Source organism: Equus asinus, chromosome 23 (genome assembly GCF_041296235.1).
Source record: "Equus asinus isolate D_3611 breed Donkey chromosome 23, EquAss-T2T_v2, whole genome shotgun sequence".
NCBI classification, from domain to species: domain Eukaryota; kingdom Metazoa; phylum Chordata; class Mammalia; order Perissodactyla; family Equidae; genus Equus; species Equus asinus.
The window spans coordinates 26,728,083-26,747,011 of record NC_091812.1 but is presented as its reverse complement, the minus strand read 5'-3'; the positions used below and the strand labels follow the sequence as shown (position 1 = coordinate 26,747,011).

General features: G+C 41.7%; 1 protein-coding gene across 1 annotated transcript in view; it reads right to left on the bottom strand.

Moving 5' to 3' along the window:
• Nucleotides 1–18,929, bottom strand: part of GNA14 (G protein subunit alpha 14) — a 161,785-nt gene that overhangs the window by 69,480 nt on the left and 73,376 nt on the right. The window contains exon 2 of the mRNA XM_014832702.3: nt 1,483–1,667. Coding sequence (XP_014688188.1) covers nt 1,483–1,667 — 185 coding nt within the window. The remainder of the gene's footprint in view (nt 1–1,482; nt 1,668–18,929) is intronic.

The window sequence follows — 18,929 nt, the reverse complement described above, 5'->3', positions numbered from 1 at the left end:
CAAATCCATCCGTAAATTCTGAGCTTTCCTCTGTCACCCTACTATGAGTGGGAAACAAAATGCATTTTACAACAGATGAACTAAAATCACTGCAAGGATGTTCCTGACATACCTCTTCTCTGAAATAGTCTTAAATTTCCACAGATGGCCTAATTTTTAAAATACCTTGTACAGGATGATTTTAAAAGAATTGTACATGTTCAAAGAGATATAATGCATGTACTCAAAACGAGTGTGTAAAGAATCATCACACTCACTTCTAGAATCTCCCAATGGCTCAGCATGCACCTCTCACATTACTTGGCACCAGATACTAAAGGCTAATGCCCCCCCCACACACAGACACACACTTTTCAGCATAACACTGTTGAGGGTTGAAGCTGTAGGCAAGGCACATTCCTTCATTTCTTCAAGACTGCAAGGAAATGGTGGTAAAGACATGAGGCTGCAGACACGATGTAAAGATAAGTCTAAATCTGGTGCATGCTGTGTTTTCCTATGTAATCCAGTCACTGAGTAATAAGAAATGTAGACTGATTCATTTGAAACTCTTTGTATATCATCTCTGTAAAATATACGTGCATATAGGTGCCACAAGTTCATGGTAAAGCTGTCTTTGGGGTCCATACTAAAACACATGCAATTATGGCATTTTAGCAGCTAAATTCTTTTTAACAGATCCATGAGAGACTCATCTTAGAACTTTTCTTTTTACCACTTTTGTCATATTGTAACTTGGTGTCAATTATTTTAAATAAATTATATTTCTAATGTAGATTCTTAATGAACTCAGACATTGTATTTTCCTATGGATTTGCATTCCAATATACCACGTAAAATTTTATCTGCCTCATCTTCCCACCCTCCTACCTCATAATTTTCCTATGGTCTTAACCAGATTTGTATTTTAAATAACCAGTGGTTAGAGGAAAGCAAATGGCAGCTTGATATCATTACTTTATCAGAGTCCATTGCTAGCTGGGACATAAGCATTACTCTCATAAATGATCCGTTAGCTCCCAAGAAGGGCTAGCTCCCAAAACAGATAAACAAAACCCACTGCTTTCTCTGAGTAGTCTGCAGGGCATTTGTGAAAGTATTTCCTAACACTGGGAATTCTTGAAAAGTTGGCCATTGTAAACCCAGTCTCCATTACTCCAATGAAGAAATTCACTGGATATCTCAGCTGAAAGAGAAAATGCATGTCTTCCTATTCTCAGCACCTGAAATAAGCAACAAATGACTGCCCACATTTCTGCATCCCCGCGCACAGGGTAGCACCACGCCCCCACAGGATGGAATTCTTGCAGAATCAAGACTGCGGGGCTAACAAAATTCATCACACTCCTCCGGAGTTTTTGCTCAAGAGCTTCTTTTGGCCTCCGTCCAAAGCACTCGGTAAATCTTTTTGTTCAGACACATGCTAACTGAGGAGGAGAGCACCCATTCCCAACGAGGGCCAACGCCCCAGAGGCGCTTTACCTCATTCTGCTCACACACATACTGGATCCTCAGGGTGTCCATGGCTCTGATCATGGCTTGCATGGCGGTGAAGATATTTTGGTAAACCAGCTTCGTGAACCCCTTTCTGTCTTCATCGCTGTAACCAGATCCATGGATGATTCTCATTTGCTTGATAAAGGTGCTTTTGCCACTTTCACCTGTTCCTATGAGATAAAACAAGTGAAAAACAGTCAGCGGCCTTCAAAAGGAACACACCGAGAAGGGTCCTCCTGGCAGAGTTGATCCATAACACGATGAACAGGTTGATGGGGTGGACTTGGAAAGGGTCTGCCAAAAGCTTATGCAGTTTTAGGTTGTAGGGCAGTACCATCCTAAACCCGTGGCAGAGGGGTCCTTACCTAAGACCTTTCACTTTAGGCCTCAAATATCTCTCTCTCTCACACATACACACACACTTCATTAAAGACACATGAGTGTCTCTGTCACTTGGAGTAATCCTAAACATCAGCTCTTGTGACTAACGCCATTTAGGCCCCAGGGAATTGCTTCCCCACATGCCTTGCCCTAAGTCTTCAAGACAATTGTCAGTTTTGTCTGAAAGCCTAATCTTTGCGAGTTTCCCTGCTGCCAATGCGGACAGTGGGAGTTATGGAGGCTGCTTCAGAGCGCAGGGAGGAGTCCCGCAGCAGGAACACGTGCACAAGAGAAAAGGCTGATTAGCTGGGCAATTCCTTCCTTCCAGACGTGTGAATACAAGTGATCTCTGCACAATGAAGCACTGTTCCTCAGTTGTGCCAAGTGTCTACATCCTTGTACTTCCTCATATTCCAATTCATTGTCTATAAGGTCCTCCAAACTCAACACTTGCACATGGCAGGCGCGGAACATTTTACAATATCACAACATTCCTACTGCTCTTAAATTTGTATAGATGTCCAGATATAACGTGTGTGAAATATGATGCCAGGGCTTCACATTAATATTAGATTGAAACATTGCTTGAAAAGTCAGTTAAAGTGGTAGTATAAGTGATAGGGATTTATATGATGGAATTAAAATATTTTCTAATATTTTCTGTGATTATTTATTGTGCCTGAAACTAATATAATGCTATATGTCAATTGTATCTCAATAAAAAAAGAATTTATTGTATGAGATCCCATTACCATATTTGAAACACCATGTTGTATTCATGGTTCATTTTCAAATCTAAGTATTGCTTTAGGAATTTTAACAATTCAGGTTGATATGTCCTCAGCAGGACAAAGTTTCTTTAAATTGAAATTAATAAGAAACTAGCTCAGGGGCTGGCCCGGTGGCACAGAGGTTAAGTGTGCACGTTCCACTTCGGCGGCCTGGGGTTTGCGGGTTCAGATCCCAGGTGTGGACATGGCACCGCTTGGCAAGCCATGCTGTGGTAGGCGTCCCACATAGAAAGTAGAGGAAGATGGGCACAGATGTTAGCTCAGGGCCAATCTTCCTCAGCAAAAAGAGGAGGATTGGCAGTAGATGTTAGCTCAGGGCTAATCTTCCTCAAAATAAATAAATAAATAAATAAACTTCTTATTAAAAAAAAAAGAAAGAAACTAGCTCAGAACAAAAATGATTCAAGAAAAGGTGTACACTTCAAATGGGTGAATTGTGTGGTACACGAATTATATTTCAATAAAGCTGTTACACAAAAAGAAAAGTCATCTAACTCAGAATTTCTGTCAAAGGAACACAAATTACGTGAAAAATTTTAATTAAAACAACATAATTAGTGATTTTACTACAAGGGCAAAAAATTAGGCAAGAGGAAATGATTTATTAATTATAAAATCTTTATTTCATTATTTATCCACATTTTGTTGATCAACATAACACCCACACAGTGCAATCACAGTTAAATTCAATCGTCTTTGATACTGTGCCAAGTCTTAGTCATATAAAAACCCTAGTTGTACACATCTTTTTTTGACATTTTAGTTATAGAGACATATTTGTCATGGTAAGAGGATGGGACACATTGATAATATTTAGACTTTTGGGATGTGGGTCTCCATTTGTACTGCTCCCAGGTCCTATAAACATTAGGGCCTTGAGAAACACTTAGGGGACTCATCCGATTTTTCCCTGTGGATAATTGAGACAACTCTTAGTAATTCATAAGATTTTTCCTCATAAGAAAAAAACGTTCCTTCAGATTGATCTTTTCAAAACACAAACCCGAATTTCTATCTCCCCATACTTAGCTCCAAACCCTCAGTAGCTTCCCACTCTGCTCAGGAAGAAAGATAAAAGGCCTGACTGTGGCCAACAAGGCCATGGTTCCGGCCCCTCACCTGCACCAGCCTCTTCTCACAACACACTTTCTTGCACCCTCCGCGCTCCAGCCACACTGACCTTCTCAGACCATCCCTTCTCGCAGCCTTTGCTCATGCTCTGCACATTCCTGGAACGGTCTTCCTTCCTCCTGCTCACCTTTGTTCTCAGCCTGGCCTCTCAACGAGGTCAAGGCCCTGTACTCTAGGTTCTCACGGTACCATGAACTTCTCTTTGAAGCACCTGTTCCAGCTGCATTTTTGCCCATTAATGTCATTCTCCGTTTAACATGTGTCGCCCCCACCAGCCTGTAAGTTCCATAAGGGGAGACAGGGTCCATGTTTGGTTTTACTCACATTGTCTCTCCTTGTGCCAGGTATAATGCCTGACACTTGGTACATGCCTAATAAGCTTTTTAAAACGTATTGTAATTGTGGTAAAATACACACAACAAAATTTACCATCTTAATCACTTTAGGTGTACAGTTCAGAAGTACACGCACACCGTCGTGCGATCAATCTCCAGAACAATTTTCATCCTGCAGAAATGAAACTCCATACCCTTTAACAAGCCCCCATCCCTCCCTCTCCCCAGCCCCTGGTAACCACCATTCGACTTTTTGTCTCTAGGAATTTGACTACTCTAAATACCTCAAATAAGTGGAATCATAGAGTATTTGACTTTTTTGTGACTGGCTCATTTCACTCTGCATAATGTCCTCCAGTTTCATTCATGATGTAGCATGTGACAAGATTTCCTTCCTATTTAAGGCTTGAATAATATTCCAGTATTTTTTGAATACACGATGGTGATAAAGAATTCATCCAATCTCAACTAACTGCACTATTCACAACATGGGAAAACGGTTTAAGTCTTCCTCTCTCAACCACCCCGCTTGCTAGGTGGGTAGCAATGACTTCGACCATGGCAGGAACAGCCCAAAAAGTGGCAGCACAGAAGCCTTATCCTGATTCTGGCTTACTCCTCCAGTCCCAATAATGGCAAATATTAGAGTCATCACTACGTGCCAGGTATTCTATACAAACTATCTCCCTTAATCCTCACAACTACCCTATGACGTATGTACTCTTATTATCCTCTTTATTTAACAGATGAGCAACCTGGGCTTCAGATTGGTTAAGTCATCTCCACAAGGCCACACCATTAGCAAGAGAAAGATGAGCATTTATTCAATCAGACTCCAATGACAGTCTCTATTGTCAGAGAAGAAAGTCAGGGTCATGACCAAAAGGACCCTGGCAGACCCAGCTTCTTGCCGGTGCACACTGCTGGGGCCCAAGGAAGAACCTTCAGACAGTGAGTGTCTTCCTGAGCGGCCTCACTGTCCTCTCACTGCCACCTCCAGAGGCAGGCAAGGTGGGTGCTGTGTTCCCATGTCTGAGATGAGGAAACTGGCTGTGAGTCAGGGAACAAGGCAAGGTCAATGCAAATGCAGAGTTGGGGTGAGGAGCCAGGCTGCCGATGCCCTGGCCTTCAAGGTTCACCACAAATACCACCTCGCCTGTAGGAAGTTTCTTGCCCTCCACCCTCCCCACGGTCAGGCCTGTCCCCTTTGGGCTCTCAAAGTCCCTGTGGACACCCCAGGGGAGCACATCCCCTAACTGCTTGTTTGCAGATATGTCTTTCACTACACCCTTAGTCCAGTAAGGGTAGGGCTTGGGATTCACTCATTTGGGGACCACAAACACTGTGCCTGCTACATCGCTGACTCTCAAAAAATGGCTAAAGAAAAGAATGAATGGAACAAACTTGAGAAGTCAGTTTTCCCCCGTAGGTCTTATATCACAGACAACTGCAGAAAAATGAGACATAAATTGTCTAAAGCGATTGTGATAAGACCAGGTGTCCCTGAAACCACTATTTCATGATGATTCTTGGCTGACCAGATCCCACAGGATAATGTGAGGACCTCTGGGAAGACCCTATACTGTCAGAGCCAGGTCCAAGGTCCCGGATCAGATTAGATTTCTGCTCTCGCAGAACCTTGGGGTCCCTGCATTGCCTCTTGTCTACGTTGCTGCCACGCTTTCTTCTATCCTACCCTGGCAGAGCCGACCTCTGGTCCAGTGCTACCTTACCCTAAGCAAATATTAATACTTCCACATTCTACACACCACGAACCTGACATGAACAGAGAGATTACATAACTATCTCAAGGCAAGCTGTGATTTTGGCCCTGAAGCCAGAAAAATCCCTCAAGATGGGCCAATTTCTACACCAAGGTGTAAAAACTTTTTAGTTATAAAGGCCATTCACTTACAAGAGGTCAAAGCCAACCCCACTACCAGCCCCCGAAACAGAAATGTTTTTAAAAAGCCATTGATTTTTGCTTTTGGATATGGAGCATTTCAAAAAGAAAGTGATTTTAAAGATTAATAAAAAAGAAGCTATAAATGTATTTGATCAATACCAATATTTTAAAATATTCTTCAGTTTTATATTGCAGTTATTTGAAGAATAAAAAAACCAAACATGGAGCAAAAAGGGACAAATGAAAGGAAAGAAGAGAGACCGAAAGACACAGACCCCTGGGGGCTGAGGTCGAGAGGGCAGAGACCAGTGGGAGGGCCTCTTCTTCTCTGTTAAGCCTCAACACAACCCAGTTAGTATCTTCTTTTTCCAGAAGGGAAACTGAAAATCAGAAAGATTACATAGTTTATTTAGTCTTTGTCCAAGGTCAAAGTTTTTCCAAGGTCACTCAACTTGAAAGTGTTGGGTCTTGGGTCTAAATCCAGATCCATGTTGATATATGCACTTCCCATGATAACACCATGTGCTACTTTGTTTCCCCAAATAAGTGGCCAAGTCATACCCTCCTATCAGCTTAAGTACTGTCTCCATCTAGTACTGAGATTTCAACACTTGGGGAATTTATCTTTAATCCTTCAGAGCTCTGCTCTAAATAAGATGGTCCCAGCAGCAGATGGGGGCAGGAAAGGAGTGGGAGGTGAGGGTCTCTCTACAGTGACAGCTGTGACCAGGTCTGTAGAGATGAGTAAACTCAAGCTAAGGACCCGAGCTGAGTTTTCTTGCCTGTTCTAAGCAGAAACTCAACACTCAGATATTGAGTACAGTTATTCATTTATCCTGTGAAAGCAAAAGAAAAATCTAAAAGATACGATTTTTAGAACGAAAATAATTGGTGACTGGAGGATTAGGTGATCTTAGCTTTTACATGCCACCTAACTGTGTATTAGAATGTGTGGTTTGGCTCTGTAGCACGGGTCCAGTCTGCTTTGTTTTTATCTCTTTAATAGACTTTCCCATCAGCTCTACACACAAAATCCAGATGCTGGTGAGGGCTCCTCTACAACCTCTGCCAGAGAGCCAGGAGAATGTGAGCCCTCATCCTGGAAGCAGCCTTTTGGTTCTCAGGGATGGGGACGACTGTGGTTGGAAGGTGAATTTTGTTGTCAGGTTACTAAGGAATTCTATCAAAGGCAAAGAGGAAGGGCGAGGGAGGGGTGGGTCAGGGAGGGGGTGGGGTGGAGGCTGGGGGGGTGTGAGGACCCAGAAGGGGACCACAGCTCAGAAGGATTTTTGCTGCTGGACCCAATACTGTTAAAACATGGTGGGAAAAGGAATGAAATTACAATTTTATTTCTAGAATCTATTTCAAAGATAAATAAGGGAAATGGCTTTCTCTTCCATTTAGTTTTTGCTTCATGGTTTTCATACATGAAAGAAAAAAAAACTAACAATGGTTATAAGTACTTCCAAACTTTCATTATCATTAAGAGACTGCTACGCTTGAGGTTCTTGCTTATCATCATCCGACAGCAACTGTTGTCTGTAATAAAATCAGCGGGGAACTTCTGCCAGAGGGCCTGCTGCCTGTGTCCTGCCTTCCTGCTCTCTGACTCCGGGCAGGAGACCAAACTGCTTCTCCTGTAAGGCTCGTGTACTCTACTGAGTCTCTCACTGTAACGTTCCACCTGGGGTTCTCTGCCTCCCCTAGGCTTAAACGTGAGTTATTTCCTTTTCCAGAGTAGACACTCAATAAGTGGTTAAAGGAAACATTCATAGCTTGCTACTCTGGCATGGCTGGTGTAGGGAAGGAAGAACATTTCCTCTACCCACTGGGTCCTTCTGGCTGGGCTACAAATTAAATCGATATGAGACAGAATAACAGGAGAAAATCAAACAAAGCTTTATAACATGTGTACATGGGAGAGACCCAGGAAAACTGAGCAACTCGCCAAAATGGCAGAGGTTCTCATCTTAAATGCCCTCCTCAGCTAAAGGCAAAGGAGGATGTTGAGGGGGGGTGCTTTGGGGGCTTCCAAGGGGAGGAAGGCAATTCACATGGAAATGGAAAAGCAAATGTTTGGTAGACAGAAGTTTGATAAGAGTGGGCTTAGCCAGGATCCTCCAAGTTTACCTGATACCCAGAGTTATCTGCGGTGATGGCCGGTCCTGGGGACAGGCTTTTATTTTAAATTTTTTTAGGCAGTTGGGGGAAGATCAAAGTTTCTTTCAGAGTCTTTTGTTCTTAAAAATAATCAAGGCGAGGCAAAGAGACACATTGTGGGGTGGCCAATTCTGATCCCCACATTGGCAGATACCGATAATTTATGTTCTGTTGCAAGTCAAAGTTCACCTCCACGAGCTTCCTGCTTTCTGAGGGTGAGGGGTGTGCACCTTGCAGGGCTGGGAGCTCTCCTACAAGACGCTTGCTCCTGGCATTCACTTAACCAGTGTTTCCCAAAACTCCATCATTTGTGTACCCACTTTATTATTTTTATCGTATCCATGCACCATCTGTATGATGATATATTTTTTGTTTTTTATTTAAATAAGCTTGTTATGAAATGAAACATGAAGTCATAAGTGAAAAACCAGTATTATTTGCCATGATTAGTCAAGTTAAATATATTATAATAAAATAAGACCAGTGATAGTCCAACTAAAACATTTTGTCTACCACCAGTGATCTGGGTATCACATTTTGGAAAAACAATACACACAAATTATCATCTTCTTTATGTGAAATCTACCCTTTTACTTTCTATCCTTAATGGAGCTTCCCCCTCTTTCTCTCCAGAGGCTTCTGAAATTCTACCCATAAACCTCACCCAGATAGAAAATTGAGGGCTGAAAGCCATGCAACTGAAAAAGGGCCAACAAAATGTCAGCACTAAAATTCTAAACTCTTTCTGAGCTTTGAGAAAGCAATATGAGGTTAAAGTTTCAGCCTCATTTTAAATACATGGAAAGGTTGATGGGGAAAAAAAAATAAGTTGCTTTTTAGGAGCCAGGAAGGAACAGAGGCCAAAGCAAAATAAATTCTTTCTAAGTGATAGACCAAAGACATCTAAACAGAAAGCCAACTGTTCTAAAGTTTACCTAAAATCTTCAGTAAAGACGGCCTTCCTGAGAGCCGAAGCGAGGAGCTGATAAAGCTTCTCAGATGGGCAGAGCCAATGCCAATAGTCACTGATGTTTTCTGAAACCATCCGTGAAAAGTCATTGTTTCTTAGCTCGGTTTTACAGAAGACAACACAAAGCAAACAAAATGTTAAGTCAACAAAAATGGGGACATTCTGGATGTTGGTGTAAATGATCTATGAGACCAGTGGGCAGAACATACTGATGTGAGCAGCATGGTGGCCCTATTGGGACAGGGCCTTATTTCTCTTGTTCCTTGGTATCTTTCGAGCCTAAAATACAGCACACAGTAGGAGCCTGATAAATATTCATGAATGGGTATTTATTGACTAAGACAACCAGGATGATCCTGGTTTTGGAAAGCAATAGGAAGTGGATTTGCCCAGCCAAGAGAAGACTCCGGGCTGACTGGATAAGTCCATTGAGTAGACAAAGCAACCTCACACAGAAGCAGGAGCCCTGCGACCTGTCCTTTCTGGTGAGGAGACACGGGATCTGGTGCCAGCCTCGCAACAAGGCTCAGGTTCGGTATCAGAGTTTCCTGATGGCGGGGTGGATGAGTTCAGAGGATTCCTTTTGGAATCTTTAAGCAGGGGTGGTTCTGAGCAGTACCGAGGACCCAGAAGCTTTGGGGCACTCAGCTTGGCCCCCACTAACACACAGTTGACCTTGGGCAGTAGCCACCCCACGCAGTGGGAGGTTCTGCACCTGTGCCTTCTGCAATCCTGAGACATTATTCTAAAGACACTGATTTATGAGAGAATCTGGCTAACACTGAGGAAAATTCCAAATGATTCCCTACTGCTATGGCTGGACTGTGTCATGTCCTGTGTCATGCCCCGCCCCCCTCCCCCCCCCTCCCGCCCCCCGCCACATCCCGCAATTCATATGTTGAAATGCTCAAGGTGATGCTATTTGGAGGACTCTGGGAGGTGATTAGGTCATGAGGGCAGAGCCTTCATGAATGGGATTACTGCCCTTATAAAAGTGACCCCAGAGAGCTCCCTTGCCCCTTGCGAGGACACAAAGAGAAGTCTGCAATCTGGAAGAGGGCTCTCATCAGAACCCAGCCTTGATGGCACCCTGATCTCCAGCTTCCAGCCTCCAAACTGAGAAATAAATTCCTGTTGTTTATAAGCTACCCAGCCTGTAGTATTTTGTTATTACAGCCCCAACGAACTAAGGCAGCTACCTAAGTGCAATCCAATGGAGGGAGGGATACACAATAAAAATGCAGATTCCTGGGCTCCTCCTCGATTCAGGTCTGACCAGTCCTTGCAGGAGTCTGGGGATATGCAGTTCTAACTGGTTTGGATGCAGCCAATCCATGGACTGGCTGGGAAGCCCTGTCTCCAGGGCTCCTCGAGAGGCACCTCTCCAACTGTGATCTACCCGGGACCGGAATGCTCAAGTTTTTACATCATGTTCAGTTTAGCTGATGAGTTTTCATACCAAGTTCCAATTTCATTTCTGTGTAAATAAAATATCCCTGCGGGAGCTCTATTCAATGTACAGAGGGGAAACATTTTTAAAGCGCCATAAAGATCCACCTATTCAAGTCAGTCCTGCCCGCTTCTGCCCCGCCTGCTCGCCACCATCATGACCATGTCACCTTCCCCAGCTTCTGCTCCTGCAAATAGAGGAGGTGCTATTTTTCACCATAAAAGGAGAAGTAGCAATGTCCTAGGCAACACCGACTGGGGACAGGGTCCATGGCTGCTCTCTTAACAAGAGGTGAATACAGCTTTTGAAACAAAAAAGGAAAGCCAAAAAGAATTAAGTGATGAGGCTCGAGAGACAGCTTGAGATTAAAAAACAACAACAACTAACAATAAACAATGAAGCCGAATTCAAAAGACGCTGTATTATATTTGCTAGTCTTCCTGATTTGTGAATCTGCAAAATCATCTTTATTAACAAACCAAGACGAATGGCAAAATTCCAAGTATTACCTGCTACTTTCTGTCATCTTTGGGCCTCATTTTGATCAAAAAAGTATTTTCAAGTCCAAATTTGATTTCTGAGTAGTTCTTATATCAGGAAAAGCCAAAAGGTCTTGGTAACAATGTTTAATCACAAAGAATTTTTGAATAATTGTTTTTCTTGTTTGAAGTATCAAAAATAATGTATTTCTCATATTCTTCACACTGCATTTAAAAGTTCAGATGCAATGAGACAACAAACCTAATTTTTACTCTAAATTAATTTGTGCTATTTACTTACACAACCAAATTTCTATAATTTGTCACAAATGTGGTATTCTTAAAAATTCAATACAAATGTTTAGCTTAGTATTAATGGCTTTATGTCAGGAAACAGTTGTCATTGATTGATGTGCATGTCTTGTATGTAGTCACATGAGTCAGAAATCGTTATTACTTGCCAAACATTATAACTGACCCTTCTCCCTTCCATAAAGAGTTACACAGATTTGCTCATTCTGTGTCAAGAGCTCATCTGTATAAGATCTGTATAACAAAATGAACAGAATCTTAAGAATCAAATGCTTCTAAGTAACAAATCTCTTTTTGGAAAATGCCCTCTACATCAATTACTTTTCCTTAAACATGAATAAACCACACAAAGGATGGGGAGAAATCTATTCAAATAAGCTCCATGGCTTACAGCTAAAATATTAGCAATTCCATTAGAAGCACAGTTCATTTCACTCATAAGGACAGTCACGAGATCCCTTTCTGCTCTACGACTCTGACTCATAATTGTTTTACTTTCCAAAAAGACAAATTGTAAGCATTTTCACAAATGGTTTTAAAATCTTGCACAGTTCACTGCTCCTCCTGAAAATTAACATTTCCCCCACTCTTACAGAAACGTTCCTCAGGAAATCGGAACACCAGGGCCCTGGGAAGACTTTGGTCTCGCAACCTTTGAAAGAACATGAGAAGTGATGTAACACCAGACTGGTAACAAAGAGTGAGTCTAAAGTCAGAACTTGTTCTTGCACAGTTATGATTGTCCAAAAGGTTGATTTTGCTCATGTTGAAAAGAAAGAGGAGAAAGAGTAGAGCAAAGACAAAAATTACTTAAAGGAAAAGAAAGCCACTTGAAAAAGAGACAGTGGGTTTAAAATTCTTAAGCCTCAATAAGGGCAGGCAAGGAGACAAGGTAACCATTTTGAGACACTGAAGCATTTTGCTGAAACACCAACAACTACAGGGTACCTGGCCCTTTCTTCTACTCCTCCTCCCCCACCTCTAAAGATAAATTTAAATGAAAATAAATGAAAAGCTAGACAAAAGTAGCTACTAGGGCAATTAAATGTAGGACCAGATTCAGAATGAAAGCTCCCCCAGGAATTCCAAAACTGTAGGGCTTTAAAAGCACCATGGGCTAACATCTACCTTGGACAGTTAAAAATTGTTCTCTTGAAGTCCTTTCTCACCATTCTGCCAGGATATGAAATTAGTTTTACTCAGATTAAGTAGAAACACAAATAAATGTATGGTGTTTTCAGCCAGCCATCGTGATCAAAATACATGAACTTACCCTTGAAAGGTCCAGTTTAAGAATGCTTGGGTTAAGTAATAGCAAGACATTGGCAAGGTGACATCAACCACTTGCAACCCAGGCTATGTCATTTTTTACCTGCCTTTCTCTATCCCAGGAGGCCTGCTAACTCCCAGGGCAACTCGTCCAGCTCATTACACTGCTCCCACATCACTTTGTCCATGAATCCCCCTGAATTCCCAGGTAGAAAGACACATTCTCTTCTTCCTGTTACTACCATATCTTTATGTACCATTATTATTGCCTTTGTCATGATGTTTATAAGTTTTTATGTCTTCCCATTAGTCTGTGATTTCCCTCAGATTAGGAAGCCTTTTCTCTTCTTTTGAACCCCAGCACCTCAGACAACACCTCCTACAGAGTAGGTGTTCAATAAATGCCTGAATATTTGAGGAATTCCCTAATACCACTTTCCTTAGCATTCCTCTTCTACTCACCACACAGCCTTGGAATCTTTCCCACCATTTAATTCAGAGGGGCCTTTTCCAACATAAATGAAATAAATATGCTCTCCCCCTTTAACTCTCCTCTCAACCCCAGATCAACAAACAAGTTTGTCCTGCTCCACTCTTGAGTTCTCATCCAATGGTCTTCATTGTGGCTTCATCCTCTGAAAGAAAAAACTTCTTTTCTGGTGGACAACTGTCAATCAAGTAAGGTGACAATCCAATTCAGGAAGCACTTAGAGTCACTCCAATGATTATTTATGGAACATATATTGAGTGCCTATGTTGGGGACTGATTCTAGGGCATGCTTCTCCACCCAAGTGGGAAAGCCCAACTCCCTAGTTTCCTTTCCTCCAGGCCAAGATCCCTTTGAGCCTCAGTTTCCCCAGAACCATGAGCTCCAGGATAACTAATACTAAAGCATTTGGGGAAAAATTTTTCATTGCGTCTTTCACAGATACCCAAAAAAATTACTTAAATATATATATTTATTTAATTTCCAAGGGACAATCTAATGATTCATGACTAACAATAATCTCCAGCCCCACTCATCAAGATCTGTGTGAGAAGATATTTTCAAAACCAGGCTGGACTCCTCTCTCCAGGGTGGGCTAAAATAACCAGAATGATCATATATTCTGGCTGCTCAGGACAACCCTAGTTTATACCTTTTGCCCTGAGGTAATTACCAACAGCATCCTTTTTCATTTTGAAAAGTGTTCTGGTCACCCTTTGTATAATTCTGCCACACTGGGGTTGGGAGAGACGTTACAGCCTCTTCTGGCATTACAACTCTAATTCACTGCTTAAATATACAGCCCATGATAAAAAATCCATAACCAATCAGCTCTTCCTTTTCATACAACCTCCAACTTAACAAAAAAAATCCAGCTTTTCAGAAAGATAATTGTGGGAGTTGCTGACATGTTTCTTATATCGTGAAGATGTACTTTTTGACTTTGCTATAAAACCAGCTGAACAACATAACCCAACTAGCTGCTTTGTTACCAACAGTGGGAAAATCTATGCAAAAGAGATCATTTCAATTACAAGAAATCTGTATATGAGATAGCTATTATCTGTATTAATTATATCTCCAGTGACCCACTTACAGGAAAAAGAAAACTTTCCACCAAAAGCCAATTTTATGTATCTTCAAAGGCTGTAATTAAACATGTAAAAGAAATTCTGTTGTTCTAAAAAAAAAAAGAGGCAAAACAAGTTCTCTCTTTTCTTGTTCCATCAACTACCAGGAGGTCTTTGCTGTGATAAGGAATGATCCGCCAAGGTGTGGGAAAGCTAAGGAGAGTGATTGAGGATTATTCTCATTTTACCCCAATAATAAGGACAAGTTCTGTGGCCTTTTGTTTGGAATGATGTAGAAGGTGGTAGAGCAAAACAATTACAGCAAGGCACTCCATTTCGGGGTGAGTATTTTTCTTCTTGGAGCTAAAGAGCCTAGCTTTGCTGGAATTCCAGATTTCTAATATGCTAGTTGATTGTATGAGGTTAAACAAATTACTTAAACTCTCTGAACGTCAGTTTCCTCATCAATCAAGTGGGCAGAATAACACCTCTCCAGCATCATTTGCTGTGAGAATTAAAATCACTTTAACTCTAGAAAGCAGTATTCAAATATTAGTTATTATGATAACTGATAAGAGTGGTTACGGTGGAAATGGAGAGGAAGACGGAATGGAAGGGTTTGGAAGACTGAATTCATCTGAGAGACAAGATTGGCAGCAGGAATTAGAACCTTTGAGACCAGGCCCTTGGTGGCATTTCTAGAATAATGAGGAAGTTAGGAAGTGGTGCCTGTAATCGTTGCCTAGGCTGCTGTAACAAAGTACCACAAACTAGGTGGTTTAAACCAACAGACATTTACTCTCTCACAGAGGCTCTGAGCGAGAGTCTGTTCCTTGCTGTTCTCCTAGCTCCTGGTGGTTGTTGACAATCCTTGATGCTCCTTCGTCTGTGGCAGCGCATCTCCAATCTGTGCCTTTGTCTTCACTTGGCCATAATTCCTCTGTGTGTGTCTGTATCCACATTTCTCTTGTCTTACAAGGACACCAGTCATATTGGATTTGGGGCCCACCCTAATCCAGCATGACTACCTCTTGAGTTGGTTACATCTGAAAAGACCCTATTTTCAATAAGCTCACATTTATAGGTTCCAAATTCATCAGGAACTGGGGGGACACCAGTCAATCTGGTATAGCCCCTCGTTGGGAAAGGCTCAACACTCAGAGAAACCTGATACACTAATTATTAGTAGGATTTTACAGAAATGAAAAGAATAATAGGGGATTCCTGCACATTTTCTGAACAAAGAAAACTTTATACTTCCAACATGAAAGTGAAAGGACTCTTCCTTGTTTCCACTTGTCTTAACCACTGTTTGGACTGTTAAGCCAAATAGTTCTCTCTTTGTAACTTTGTTCCCTCAACTTTTATTTTCTATGTGAAATAACTGCCTTAACTAAAGATACTTTATTAGGAGTGAATGTGGGTAGACGATCAGGTTATCAAGTTTCTGCATCAATGTGGCAACGTCTCTTTAATTTCATCAGCAACAACCTCAGAAGTTGGGACTCAGGGATCCCATTCCCATTTCATTGGGTCAGTACATTGTTCAACATTTTTATTTTTAATCTGAATGTCTTTCGACGAAGCATACATTGGCTAATACAACAAAAACCTTCCCTCACTCTATCCTTAGTCCCTGCAGTTTCATACCAGGTCCAGTCACACATTTATGGCACCTGCTGGAGCCCTGGAAGCATGAGTTTGCCAGCTCTGAACTCCAGCATTTCTAGTACCCCATGGCCCTGAAACCAGGCCTCCTTCTCCAGCTAGAACCATCACTTTACTCCATTTCACCCAAAATTCCCTTACTCGACAATTATGGGCTTACCATTTTCCCTTGTTAATCGGTTGTTTTGTAATTATTCTCAGTTCAGCTTTTGCCTCCCCCACAACTAGATTAAAAATAGCTTTGTATTTTGTATCCTCCCACAGCACCTAGCCTAAAAATCTGCACAGAACAGACATTCAAATGCACGCTGGCTAAAAACGAAAGGGCCAGCGAGACAACATCCTGCGATTCTTCTCATATTCCGGGGCTCGACATGCTGCCACCTTTAGAGGTGGACAAAGGAGCTTCAAACTTCAGAGGGCCTCCTTCTGGCCCTTTCATCTCTCCCCATCCAATGGAGCGATGAGGCCACAGGGCCAATGGGTCATGCCCACCTGTAGTCCAGGTCTTCTCCTTAGCTTTGAGACCATCCTCCAGGCACTTGAGACCCTGGAATTTTACTGCCCAAATTGTCCCAAGCTCACTTCCAGGGCCTACGTGGAAGTGGATTCCCCAATCCATGCTCTTGATGGTGAGCATGCGGCTGATGTGCGCATCCCTAGGCCTGAGACAGATGTCTGTGAGGGGGTGTGAACAAAACTTGGATTATGCTGGCCTGAGTGCATGTAAGGTCCTTTGTGTTGTGAGTGGGAGGCAGCGACGACAAGGGGACACCAGCCAGGGGCTTCCATTTGTATTCTTGCCTGGGCCTTGCAAATGTGAAGTGCCTCCTTGGCTGAATATGCACTCAAGGTTGAAGAGGTAAATATCAGTGGCAAAATTCTCTTATTCCTCACTTTTACCCAGGACGTACTCTCCCAGCCTCGTGTATTTTGATATAGATCTACCCAGGAGAGAAACCTCTGACTCAGTTATTTGCTGAAAGGATGATAGACTAAAACAGAGGACTTGTTTTCCCTCAGGGTTTTTAAGAACTGAAGAAAATTTTAAAAGCAGGTAAAAATGGTACATATTATTCGCTAAACATGCTAAGATTCTTCTGAGTTAGTGAGCGTTTCTAGACCAGCCATATCATCCAGGGGTGATGTCACGTGATCCCATTCTAATCAATATCCATTTTGAAATAGCCATCATCACAGTGAACATCTAGGTTTCAAAGATATGCATTATCATAAAATACATTCAAGTTAGGCACTACAGTGTGAAATCAATTTGACAATACTAATTAAAAATGCATTTAAAATATCTTCAAAGTAGCCATTAAATCACACTTTATATATTCCCCTATAATCCAACCATTATCTACACTTTGAAATCCAAACAGGATCTAATGGGAGATGGAAATGAGATGGCCTTGGCAGGATTTTGCCAAAGTCAGGTTGCCCACAGGAGAAACATGCTCAGTTATATGTTACAGTGTGCATATTAAAAGGGTCACTTCCATATTCGCTCTCATACACTGGAAATTTAATTACATCAGGTCTCAGGATCAGACTTGAGCTCTTCCCTTACTGGTGGATACCGTGGGCCTAATTCCTGCTTTAAATCCTCTACGGAAATGAAAATTCAGTTCTGATTTTCCTGCTTAAGACTGAATACACCCCAACATATACAGACGAATTTTTTTCCATTACAGACTTAGGACAAAAGAATTCAACCTCTGTGGCAGATTAGCGAAGAATTTTAATTATATTTTATGCAGAACTTATGTGCCTGCAAATCAACAGTCCAAACCAGGAGCCCTTGGCTAATGATCTTTGACACAGTTTGATGTACATTCTCTAGCTCTTCTTTTCCTCCTCTCACTTCTCATTCTTTTTCAAAACCTGAATCTTCTCAGGTTACCGGAGGATTCAATTTCCATTCATCTACTGATTTTTTACAACCCAAACTCTGACCTGCAGATAAGCAGGGTCTTTAACTTTCTTCATCTGGATTGTGACATCTGGTCAACCACTGGCTGCCATAAACTCACCCTCTGTCCACCCCCGCCTACCCGCTTCCCCGATGAAGTATGTCTGCGGCAGACACAAGACTAGTCAAGAGACTAGAACAATTTGGTTCCCATCATACACACACACACACACACACACACACACACACACAGCCACCCATCCACCCTTTCAACTGACCCCAAATCCCCAGGCCATCAGGTACTAAGGCTGCTTCCAGACTGAGACTGAAGCCCCGTCTCAGGGGACCCTCCTCTGCTCCTAAAGTCTGGTCAATTCGAGCCCCACAGGAGGAAATGTAGTGAAAAATGCATGGAAAGTACTAGGCTCCTACCAGATCTGAGGAGCATCTTTGGGAAAAAAGAAACAACTAAGAAAAAGGGGTTGGTGGCACGCTCTTGGTTTTTCTTAAAAGACAACCATTTTCATTTTTCTGTCTTATTTGGTAGAAAATATTTGCAGTGATTTTAGAATGGCAATATTTGCAATACTGACTTAATATAAAGAAATTCAACACAAGCACTCAATTATTTCCAAAAAGCTCTAAAATAAAATAGAGAGAATCTATAGTATTCAGATTCTGGGGGTTATTTATTTACATGTTTGCTAATTCTGGTTTATTTTGGTGGAGAGTTTGTGGTGAAAAGTGAAGAAAATGTGGAAGCTTTGAGAGATGAGCAATCTGAGAAAAAGATTTTATAATGAAAGTAATCTGAGAAAAGATGCTCTGGGCATTTTTAGGTTTTTAAAGCCTTGGGTTTTGGCACAATACAAAGGATTTGTTGATAAACTTTCCTAACTGGAGTTGAAAACTGACAAACTTTTCTTGGTCCTATACTCGGAGGTACCTTACAAGTTACACCAACTGGTAAATTTGATTATCTCTTTTGTTATGGTATATTATTTATAATAATTCCTTTCTGCTCCTTTAAGAATTTCAAGATCACCTCACAAAGAATGATTACTGTCTGATATAACCAAGGAAATAAATGCTACAAAAGACTCAATT